This window comes from Oncorhynchus gorbuscha, linkage group LG21 (assembly GCF_021184085.1).
Source record: "Oncorhynchus gorbuscha isolate QuinsamMale2020 ecotype Even-year linkage group LG21, OgorEven_v1.0, whole genome shotgun sequence".
Taxonomy (NCBI): domain Eukaryota; kingdom Metazoa; phylum Chordata; class Actinopteri; order Salmoniformes; family Salmonidae; genus Oncorhynchus; species Oncorhynchus gorbuscha.
In genome coordinates, this window is record NC_060193.1 from 43,067,204 (window position 1) to 43,079,614 (window position 12,411).

Genomic DNA, 12,411 nt, shown 5'->3' on the forward strand with positions numbered 1-12,411 from the left:
CATCCCAAATGGCACCCTATTCCCTATATAGTGTGCTACTTTTAACCAGGGCCATTTCGGACACTGTACCTCTATGATGGCACCGTCCAGCGTGTTTACAAACAGAAAGGAGGCTTGTTTCATTCTGTCCTTTTCCTCTTCCTGCCCTCCTCAGTTCGCCATGATGTCATGCTGTAAAGAAGCCCTGGCACTGTAACCATGGCGATGCTGGTTTTTGATTGACAGCCGGGCTTGGGCGTTGTTATGGAACAGCCCGTGGGGGAAAATTAGGCCATTTCCTGTTCTGACCGATCGTCCCCCCCACTCCGCACGCACAGCTGCTACATCCACACGCACGGGTGTGTGCCCTGTTCACTGTACATTGTGTATCACATAAATGGTGGCCATGCCAACTAAAGGGTTAACTGGGATTGCCAGGGGGGTCTTAGGGGGGCGATGGTTGGGTAGCTGTAGAGACGGTGTGGAAAGACTGTGCGTGTAACTGTGCATGCCTGTAAATCTGCACAGTCACACACGCACAACAGTGGTTCTGTGTAAGCTGTAAGCTAGCTGTCTTGAATGTGTCCGCATGATACGAACCAGACTCCTTTCCAGATGGTGTGTGTGCGCGTGCGTATTTTGCACGCATTAACTTTTGAGTGTTTATGGCCTGTGCCAGTGCCCACCAGGCCCACACACACACACACACACACACACACACACACACACACACACACACACACACACACACACACACACACACACACACACACACACACACACACACACACACACACACACACTTAGCCAAACTAGGCCCAAGTCACAGGCTGGTTAACCACAAGATGCTAACTGCAACTCAGCCTTTTTTCTTTCTCCTTATCCTTTTTCTCCCTCCCTGTTCTCTTCTTTCCCTCACTCTCCTCACTCCCTATTTCCTTCCCTGTTCTCTCTTCTTTCCCTCACTCTCCTCCCTCCCTGCTCGCTCCCTATTTCCTCTCTCCCCGTTCTCTCTTCTTTCCCTCACTCTCCTCCCTCCCCGTTCTCTCTTCTTTCCCTCACTCTCCTCCCTCCCTGCTCGCTCCCTATTTCCTTCCTCCCCGTTCTCTCTTCTTTCCCTCACTCTCCTCCCTCCCTGCTCGCTCCCTATTTCCTTCCTCCCCGTTCTCTCTTCTTTCCCTCACTCTCCTCCCTCCCTGCTCGCTCCCTATTTCCTTCCTCCCCGTTCTCTCTTCTTTCCCTCACTCTCCTCCCTCCCTGCTCGCTCCCTATTTCCTCCTCCCTGTTCTCTCTTCTTTCCCTCACTCTCCTCCCTCCCTGCTCGCTCCCTATTTCCTTCCTCCCTGTTCTCTCATCTTTCCCTCACTCTCCTCCCTCCCTGCTCGCTCCCTATTTCCTCCCTCCCCGTTCTCTCTTCTTTTCCTCACTCTTCTCCCTCCCTGCTCGCTCCCTATTTCCTTCCTCCCTGTTCTCTCTTCTTTCCCTCACTCTCCTCCCTCCCTGCTCGCTCCCTATTTCCTCCCTCCCTGTTCTCTCTTCTTTCCCTCACTCTCCTCCCTCCCTGCTCGCTCCCTATTTCCTCCCTCCCCGTTCTCTCTTCTTTCCCTCACTCTCCTCCCTCCCTGCTCGCTCCCTATTTCCTTCCTCCCTGCTCCCTCTGCCTTTTTTTCTCTCTCTTCTGCTTCTTACTATCACTTTTTCTTTGAGCTGTTAACACTGAAGAAAATAACTTTGTAGGTAGAGATGCAGGGAAGCATGTCATCTCTTTTCTCTCTCTCTCTTTCTCTCTGGGGAATAAGAGAGTGGATTTTCAAAGCAAGCCCTTCCTCTCCACACTTAAACACAGTGCTCCTCTCTTTCAGACATATTACACTACCACACACACACACACACACACACACACACACACACACACACACACACACACACACACACACACACACACACACACACACACACACACACACACACACACACACACACACACACACACACACACACACACACACACACACACACACTCTCTCCAACATGATGCTGCAGATAACGATACTGTACAGATACAATCTCAATTGAGCTCGAAATTCTGATATTGGATCAGTTTGCGGGTCACACACACACACACACACACACACACACACACACACAGCTTTATTTTTGTGACATGTCAGGAATTTTTGGTGACTAAAAATGTTTGACTCTTAAAAATCATATTTTCTTCAACACTAACCCCAAAACCATAAACCTAACCCTTAAGCTTAAAATAGCATTTGAACAAATTCAGGACATGAAAAAAGTCAGGCGTTTTAGAATAAATAATGTTTTCCTACCCTGTCAAGACATTTGGGTGAATTGTTGTAACATTGGGGTCCTGATAAGGCAGGAAAACAAGAATGCACACCGTATCAAAAGCAGGGGTCAACTATGTACCCATGGAGGGTCCTGCTGTCTGGTACAGTCCCCCATCAAGGGGATCACAGCACGTTTAGGGGGAAACGCTATACTCCCCGGAACACCAATGAGATGACATTAGGCCTGAGCTTCTAACTCTTCCATCTGACTGGGCTCTATCAGACCTGGCTTCAAATACTATTTGAAAATCATTTCAAATACTTCATCTGTGCTTGATTGAGCTCTTCTGGTGCAATGGAACCCATAGAATAGGCCCCAGACTGCCAACCCTGCCTACCTGGCACTCTAGGCAGTCTAGAGCAAACGCTCAAAGTATTTGAAAGATTTCAAATATTATTTGAACCCAGGTCTGGCTGTTGTAGGGGTTAATGTACTGTAGGAACACAGGGTAATATTGTGCGTATAAGACTGGGCCTTTTTGTGTCTTTAGGTGACTTTGTCACACACTGCTGCCGTGCCACTGAGCCTGGGATCCCGTGTCGCCGTGTGTGTGCTTGTTTCTGTCTCACCCCCTCACGAGAGAATTGTGTGTGTGCGCGTGCAGAAAGACGACGGCGGGGGGCGTGGACATTGAACTCTATAGTTACGGTTTAGTGGTGGAGGGTCTGCGTCCGTGCTCGTGGATGTGACCATGTGTGAGGGAGTGTTTCCTTGTGTCCCACTGTGCGCGGCCCTGCCTTTCCATGTCCTCGTGTAGCCTGTCAATAGATTAAGATAAGACTGGATTCCTCTGACGAGATCCTATGCCGCTTTTCATTCTTAACACCCCCCCCCCCCCCCCCCCCCACTAAACTGTCTCCCTATCCAACCAGGATGTGATGCAATAGGAACAGGATGTGAAGGGGTCACTGGTCATACTTTTAATGGTATCAGAAGAGGATGTGAAGGGGTCAGCTGTTAGACAGACAGAAGCATATTTGACTGAGGTTGGAGTGGATCAGAAAGGAGTGGGGTTCGAGATTGGTTTAGCCACAGATTGCGGTTGGTGGTTAGGGAAGGGGCTTCAAGTGTGGGCTTCTGTGACGCACACGGGACTTCACACGCTCACCCCTAGGGGCTTTAAAGGCTTGTAGTGTCACTGGCTGAAGTTCTACCGGTGTGGCTTTGAGTCACGACCCTGCACATGATTTAAACACTTGAGTCATTATCCCAGCAGTGGAAAAGGTGGGAAATCTCTATACAAACATCACCTATTTTCTGATCTGTCCACAAGAGGGCGCTCTGTCATTATCATTAGACGGCACGATGAGGCTCTGTGATACAGAATACCATGGCTACGTCCCACGTGGCACACCATTCCCTTCATAGTGCATTACTTTTGACCAAAGCCCAAGTACACTATAAAGGGAATAGGGCGCGATTTGGGACGGAGTTCATGACTGGCTGTGGCTGACAGTCGACTTTGACTCTTATCACCAATGTCTGACCATAGGTATGATGGGTTTATTGAAGCCATAATGTTCTTTTATGAACTGATGTGGCGCATATGTGGAACGTGCCATGCGGTCATTTCAGTGCTCATTACCGTACAAAACAGCCAAAGAGGTGTAGGCAGCCACTCGTGGGGAATAGGCCTCAGCTCAACTAAGTAGGCCTTCCAACGAAATCCAGCATGTGGAATACTGTACCTCTGGCAGACACAACAGGGAATGGCCTACTGCCGCTGCGCAGCCGTATCCCTCCACGTTATAGAGCTCTTTTGGCGGTTGCCACGGTAACACATTTTAGAAGGTTGCTGTGGTAAAGGGTGTGGCTTCATCGCTGCCACTGTGCGATTTAGAATTCTCTCTCAGTAAATGTGTGCACGTATGCATGCGTGCTCGTGAATTGAAACATTTAATTGGGTTTGATTGTAGTGTGATTTTTCTATAGTCAAATGAAGTAGTGTGTGTGTGTGTCTGTCTCCAGATGGCAGATATGTCTGACGACGAGCTGGACCACGGGGGAGTGGAGGAAGACAGTGATAAGGAAGACCAGGACCTGGACAAAATGTTTGGAGCCTGGTTGGGAGAGCTGGACAAACTCACACAGGTATTGCAGTAGGGGAGGATGGGCGTATCCTGGCAACCATATCCTGGCAGCCATGTCATGGATACCATATCTTGGCAACAGTGTCCTAGCAAACCATATCCAAGTAATCATATTCTAGCAACAATATCATAGTAACAGTACCCATGCAACCATGTCCTAGTAACTGTAACCGAGTAACCGTACCTTGGTAACCGCATCCCGGCAACTATATGATCCTAGTCACCACCCCTCCCAACCTTTCGCTAAGTCATGTTAGCTTTCTTCCACTTCCTTCAAGCCTGTTAAAGTCTGGTTTTGTATTGTTATGGATTAAAGACAATGCGCTGGTACTCTGGCAACTAGTAAGCATTTTTTAAACCTCCTGCTTTGGGCTGGATTGTTTCATGTGTAGTTCATACATGCACAATCTATGAGCAGCCATTAAATCCTAAGTTTGAAAACGACTGTTTCCTGGAATCTGTGATGCCATTTTCCCCTACATTTACCCCCACGTGGGGCCAGTCCCCCAGCAATTTGAGTTTCAGCCAACGAGCTTCAAGCCCCTCGCCATTTGAGTGACAGCTAGCAAGACACACAGACAGTAGAGCGAGAGGGCAATGATTTTGTGACGTAGCGCGCAATTTTTTTGGACCACTTTTGGCTAGTGTGCACTACATTCAGCACTAGTGGCCGGAAAAAGTATACAAAAGTATCTTTTAAGATGGCGGTGATTTTGATAGTGTGATTTATCCTCCACAGAGCCTGGATGACGGGAAGCCACAGAAACCAGTCCAGAAGGCCCCTCTCAGACAGGAAACCAACATGGCTAACTTTTCGTACCGCTTCTCCATGTACAACATCAATGGTAAGACGCACACGCTCAGACCTATATGCCCTACCTACTTCCTGCAGAGCATTGTGTCTGTGACATGCCTGTGTGACCCACAACACCACTGCTTTACTGCTGTGCAAATGTACCTTTTCAACAGTCACGCTTTCATGAAATCAATCTTTTTAGCGTGTGTATATACAACAGAAGGTGGATTCACACTCCCCTTTTCCCCCCTCTTTACAGAGGCTCTGAACCAGACGACGGAGACCGTAGACCTGGATGCCCTGATGGCTGACCTGTGTTCCATAGAACAAGAGCTCAGCACCATCGGCAAGCCCAACACCGGCACCGCCCGCCAGGCTAAATGTCAGCAGCGAGGCCTGGGGGGTCGCGGTGCCAGTGCCAAGCAGACTGCCAGCGGTGGAGGGGGTAGCAGCGGGGGCAGCACCAGCAGTAGTACCCGGGCGTCACCGGCCTCCACCGTCCGAGGGGGCAGCTCCAACTCCCACGGGCGCCCGTCGGCGTCGAACCTCTCGCTGGACGACATCACGGCCCAGCTGGAGCAGGCGTCGCTCAGCATGGAAGAGGCGGCGCACCAGACTTCGTCCTCCTACTCCTCTGCCACCCTCCGGCGCCCCTCTGCGGGTTCCTCGCCCTCGCAGCACCGGAGGACGGGCTCAGTGGGCGCGGTCAGTGAACACGAGGCGGGGGGCCACTCCTCGAGGTCCAGCGTTAATTCTGCGTCCGCGTCCAGCATGGACTCTCTGGACATCGACAAGGTGCTGTCTCGGACAGCAGGAGGGGCCGAGCAGGACGGGGAGTCCCAAGGGAGTCCCCAGCCACCACAGGTCGCGGCCAGCACCGAGGTAAGTCACACTCACTCATACCCTGTCTTCCCAATTATTTCCTAAAAAGTAACTAAGATGTGCCATGAACAGAATGATCCCTTAGTGAAACATTACCGCTGACTGGTTGTTCATTTCTATCCTCTCTGTCGTCGTCTGTATGAGAGTCAAGCCTGCAAACAAGGCCCAGTTATCTCAGCCTATCAGAGGCCCTTTTTCATGTACAGGCTTTTAGTTTGGGCAGGGTAATGATGGCCGTTAATGGGGCATTGTGGGACTTTCTTTATGCAGACTAAAAGGGTGGGTAGACTATTTGGGTTATGACCGTGAAAGGCTGTTTGGTTAGGGGGGGAAGATGCACTGCTGCAGTGGTTTGTTTGTTTGAATATGATGAATGGTATGATGATGGTGTGTGTGTGTGTGCCCTCTGGAAACCACCCTCTCTAGTTCCCTGCATGGTGCACTTACACTGCATGCTGTTTTCAGGTCCTGCTGCATGCTGAATGTGCACCGTACAACTCCTTGTATTACATTAGTTTGCTATCCGCGTAACACACGTTGTTGTGCGCGTGTGTGTGTATACACTACCCATTGGAGATTGTGGTATTTCTAGTACAGTGAGGTAATGCATTGTAAATCCCTGAAGTCTGCATGTGTGATGTGGATTACAATGTATCTACTGAACCTGTCTGGCTGTCAACTCAACCTGCTTGACTTAGGTACGGGAACTAACCGTACAGTGCGTGCTTACATCCAGTATGGAGTACTTTGTCTGGCATTGCTAGTGCCACACATGACCACGTATAGACTCTGTATGCGATGGGGAGACTGAAGAAGTGGAAAGTAAAAGCCCCCCCGTCCCCATGCATGTTAACTGTGTGTGTTTGCATCCTCTCTGCACCCATAATGCACCTCCCCGTTTCCCAGCATGCCTCACTACTGCGACGGGCCAATGGTAAGCCGGCCAGACGGCAGCTTGACTTCACCTCACGGGAGGGTGAAGTGGATCTGGACACTGTAAGTGTGTGTGTGTGTGTGTGTGTGTGTGTGTGTACAGGTGAGTGTCAGCGAGCACCTTCAGTGATCACAGCAGTATCCTCTTTAGAAAGTGTGCCTTTGATAAATTCTCTCTCTTCCCCGTCCACAGCTATCTAGTATGACCACCACGATCAGTGCTCCAACTATTGGACCTCACCTGCTTCCACCCTTTAACCCCCCCCACACCACCCTTCAAAAGCATTTTTTGAATGAGCCATTGAGAATCATTGCCCTGACTGTCTTACCTGTTTCTCTCCTCACCTCTGCGCCACCAAGCACTCCTATCTGGACAGAGAAACGTCCCTCATTCTGAAAAGCATTGCAGGAAAGCCTTCTCACCTGCTGACCAAGGTGACGCCTCATTCGCTTGCCTGTTGCTTGAACCACACCTCTTTTTACCATCTCCCTAAGCTCCTCCCACGGTGCCAACACCCACCCACAATGCTCGATTGACCTGATTTGGCTTGTTTTACTTGTATCTCATCCTCCCGGAGCTTTCTTCTCTCGCCTTTCTCCTGCATGCAGCCCCCCGTTTATATCTCTTCCGTTATCCATGTTTTTGTCTTGTTCCTCCCTGTGCTGATGTGTCCATTTGATTCCTTGCACTCCTTTTGTCTAGTAGGGGGGGGGGATGCAGGGCAGGTAACTGGCGCTGCGGCTCAGTACAGTTTTTCACTCTATCTAACAGTCTTGCGGTCATGTACACTTATGTGAAATACTTTCAAATGTTCTTGACTTGATTTGCCTGGGACAGTAGTACCGGCATGATCCCGGAAGTGCTAAATCAAGCACGGCTTTTCTTGAGTTAGAATTTGAATGTACTTGGCATGTGTTTGACCCGAATCTGGAGTGTTGGTTATAATAATCCCTTTACATCTGGGCTGCGTTCAGTTGCGCTGGGTCTGGAGCATGACACCGTGCGTCAACTCTGGTTGACATGTGCCCGAGCTGAGAGAAATGGGGCTGGATGTGTGTGTAACTCTGAACGCTCCCTTTTCTATTATGTCTTTGATGTGCGAGCCGCTAATAATGCTATGGTATAAACCGGTGTTCCTCAACCTGCGGTCCACGGGCCGGGTCTGGTCCTTGGGTTGTTGCTTAGCAGTCCCCCAGGCGGTTTAGTTGTCTGACACTGATTCTGTCAACTTTCCAGTGCTCGTTTTAATGGAAGTGGTCAACCAGGGAAGAATGGTCGTTTTCCGTATTAAAGTAGCTTGCTGCCGCCCGGTCCAAAAAAGGTTTAGAAACACTGGTGTCGAGGTTGGTGTCGATTCCACTTACATTACATTTAAGTCATTTAGCAGACGCTCTTATCCAGAGCGACTTACACTTCAATTAGATCATAACAGGAAGTTAACAGAGATTCCGATGTTCTTCATGGTTTCTTACAGAATTGCAATAATGTCAGTGGAATTGACCCCAACCCTGTCTGGTATGGTAAAAGCATTGTTCTGAAACTAACAGGAGCCAAGGCGTATACATGTTTTCCTCCTCATGGTTGACAAAAGGCTACTAAGCTGAAAACGTCAATGATTTTGACCTGACCCTCCTCTCCAAAGCTAAAGAGAAATAACAAGCCGAGTCATTTATGGGTTTACTGACTGGTCTGGTGCAGTGAAGTGACACTGAGGGAGATTTCCATGAAGAAAATAAAGAGCAGTGTAGAGTATGTTGTTGAAGATATTTGTCAAAATCAATTCGCCTAATCCTCTTTTAGGGTTGGAAAAGGTCGCTCTCTCTCCCCCTCTCTGTGCTCCACGATTCTTTCGCGCTCTCTCTCTCTCTCTCTCATGTGTGTTTTATTTATCTGTCATCTTTAGTCTAGAACCCATTCTCCCCTCCCCCCACAGCTTTTCACAGTAAAGTACATTCTTGGCATTTGTTTGATGGTTGTGTGTCAGATGTCGACTTTGGTGGATTGTAAAAGTTGGCCACTTTCTATCGTGATTTAGATTTTTTTTGCCTTCAAAACTAAAGCAGCTGAGCCAAGTGCTCGTCCTGGGATACACGGAGAGCAGTTGGCGATAGATACTGTCTTCGAGGGTGAAGTATGGTGATGTACTGTATGGCGATGTACTGTATATCTGTCAATGCTGCAAATTACCACCGTTTTTGACCGAAATCTATCTCTGTTGTGATGCTTCGACGTTGTTTTAGATGCACAGACCCAGGAGCGTTTTGTTTTCGGCGTTCCTTGATTTAGCGCGAATGCTAGCCAAGGCCATCCGATGTATGAATACATCTGTTAATCAACAATTGGCTCTACTCAAAAGAAGACCCAAAACAAATTCGTCAAGCACTTTTTAATTTATGCGGAAGGCCTAAATTATCCTAATGTGTATGGGAACGGAATTATGCAGTCATTCTCAGGGGGAGTTTCCTGTATCGCTGCTCATTTGAATATTATGGATGCCAACACTGGAGGATTGTGGGTAGGAGGCGGCGCGAACCTGTGTATGTCTTCTGACATAGTATCTAGAATTCTTAAACACACATACAAACACAAAATTCGTCTGCCCCCGAATTTCATGGCCAGGACCTTGGGGCCGTATGATTTAATTGACTAATTACGAAGTTGTACTAGTCCAATGTAGCACACGGCTATTTGTTTATGAGCAGTTTTTAAGCCAACCGTCTGTGTTCAGAATGCCATCCAAATGGGTTTAGAGGGAGAGCGAGAGAGTGCCTGAGGTGTTTGTGGCAATGGGAGGTTTTGTATGTCAGTGTTACACTGCTCTTTTACACACACACACACACACACACACACACACACACACACACACACACACACACACACACAGACACAGACACAGACACAGACACAGACACAGACACAGACACAGACACAGAGACAGAGACGGATAGATGTTTCACCACACTATCCCTTCTCCCCTGATTCATGAGCCAGAATAGAACTACCAAGAACAGAGAGCTGTAGATGGGGAGGGGAACAGGGGAGAGGGAGGGGAACGAGAGACTGGGAGAGGGAGGGGAACGAGAGACTGGGAGAGGGAGGGGAACGAGAGACTGGGAGAGGGAGGGGAACGAGAGACTGGGAGAGGGAGGGGAACAGGGGAGAGGGAGGGGAACAGGGGAGAGGGAGGGGAACAGGGGAGAGGGAGGGGAACAGGGGGAGAGGGGGGAGAGGGAGGGGAACAGGGAGAGGGAGGGGAGAGGGAGGGGAACAGGGGAGAGGGAGGGGAACAGGGGAGAGGGAGGGGAACAGGGGAGAGGGAGGGGAACAGGGGAGAGGGAGGGGAACAGGGGAGAGGGAGGGGAACAGGGGAGAGGGAGGGGAACAGGGGAGAGGGAGGGGAACAGGGGAGAGGGAGGGGAACGAGAGACGGGGAGAGGGAGGGGAACGAGAGACGGGGAGAGGGAGGGGAACGAGAGACGGGGAGAGGGAGGGGAACGAGAGACGGGGAGGGGAACGAGAGACGGGGAGGGGAACGGGGGAGAGGGAGGGGAGAGGGAACGAGGGACGGGGAGAGGGAACGAGGGAGAGGGAACGAGGGACGGGGAGAGGGGACGAGGGACGGGGAGAGGGGACGAGGGACGGGGAGAGGGACGAGGGACGGGGAGAGGGGACGAGGGACGGGGAGAGGGGACGAGGGACGGGGAGAGGGGACGAGGGACGGGGAGAGGGGACGAGGGACGGGGAGAGGGGACGAGGGACGGGGAGAGGGGACGGGGAGAGGGGACGGGGAGAGGGAGAGCAAGACCGGCTTTTTATAGGCGCAGCAGAAATTCCTTTTTCAGCCTCCATGGAATCCTGTGAAAATGCAGTTGGAGAGATATCTATTTACTGAGGAGGATACAGGAGGCAAAGTGCTGTGGAGGAGGACACGGAGAAGGGGTTTCGCAGTCCAAAAGCTAAATTAAGCGTGACTTGGATTGACTCCATATTTTAATCCTCCATTGGTCCTTTGAACCCTTACACACACACACACACACACACACACACACACACACACACACACACACACACACACACACACACACACACACACACACACACACACACACACACACACACACACACACACACACACACACACACAGAGAGATACATACACACTCCACACTGAAAGCCAGTCGCTGCGTGTTGCCTTTCTTGCATTACACCGCCACTCATGCAGAAAGGTGGTCTGGGTCATGGAGGGGGTGCCCAGATAAGAGGCTTGGATCTTAATACCCCAACCCCTCCTCCATGGAGGGGGGCAAAGCAAAGCTGCTCACAGCTACCCCTGCACTGATTGGATAAGGGGAAAGAGGGTCTGGCGAACGGGTCCCCCTGGTTGGCGAGAGGAGAGCGGGTACACATTGTGATTGGGTGACGGGACAGAGGGGTCCTCTCTGTCGCCAGCCGGTGAAGGGGTTCTCCTGTTTGTGTGGGGATTATGGCTTCTGCGATTGGGCACGCTCCCAGGACTCCGCAGCTGTTCGCGAGAGCGAGGATGGAAGGGGGAGGGGCGTCTCGTCTCTGAGGGGGTTAGTCGTGCTCATCTTGTGCGTGCATGCCGGTGTGTGCGTGTCAAGGAAGCCTGTACTCGCTCACACACTCCACTCCGGTCTTGCTTTCCTGGCTGTAGCGTGTCAGAGGAGAAGTGAGTGGAAGCAGGTTGAAGTCTCTTTGCGTTGGTCTCATTCATTGGTCTCATGGTCCCATTCAGCTGGACTCAATTAGGGTCTTGGAAGGAGAAGATCGGGATTTTTGGAATGGTGACGTTCCGACATCGGGGAAAACTATATATATATTTTTTGTGTGGTATCTAGACTTTCTGTACTATGTTAAGCGTCTTTGTTTTTTGTTGTTGTTTTGTAGCGGAGGGAACTGACACTTTTGGGACCGGCTTCATATCTTCCGCAGATTCTTGCCATTTGGGGGATCCTCCACTATTGTGTCCCATCCGCCGTGTGGCGAGACCAAGGGGATTTCCCGCATCTCGGCTTCTGCTCTAGTCGAGAGAAAGAGCGAGAGGGCGATTTAATGGGGAGAGAAGGATGAAAGAGCGGCCATCTTTGAGAGGGTTTTTTCCCCCATTTTTTTAACCAATGGAGCATTGGAGCACTGGTGATTTAGGGCTATCTACTGTTGGGTTGGAGTCGGACGTGTTGGGCTGATCTGTGTGTGGGAGGACACGCGCGTTCTGTGTTGTGGTGGCTATACCAGAGATGGAGGTGATGTCGTCTTGCTGGAGGGGCCAGGTAAACGATTAGAGCTATTGATGGAATGCACAGTATGTATACGCTTAAGCGTCTTTGTCAATGATTGAGTGGTACTGACTGGTGAGG

General features: G+C 50.5%; 1 protein-coding gene across 1 annotated transcript in view; it reads left to right on the forward strand.

Annotated features, from left to right (window-relative positions):
* Positions 1–12,411, forward strand: part of LOC124007721 (ras-associated and pleckstrin homology domains-containing protein 1-like) — an 84,580-nt gene that overhangs the window by 47,798 nt on the left and 24,371 nt on the right. Inside the window, 5 exon segments of the mRNA XM_046318446.1 lie at positions 4,300–4,422; positions 5,161–5,266; positions 5,477–6,099; positions 7,006–7,095; positions 7,393–7,467. Coding sequence (XP_046174402.1) covers positions 4,300–4,422; positions 5,161–5,266; positions 5,477–6,099; positions 7,006–7,095; positions 7,393–7,467 — 1,017 coding nt within the window.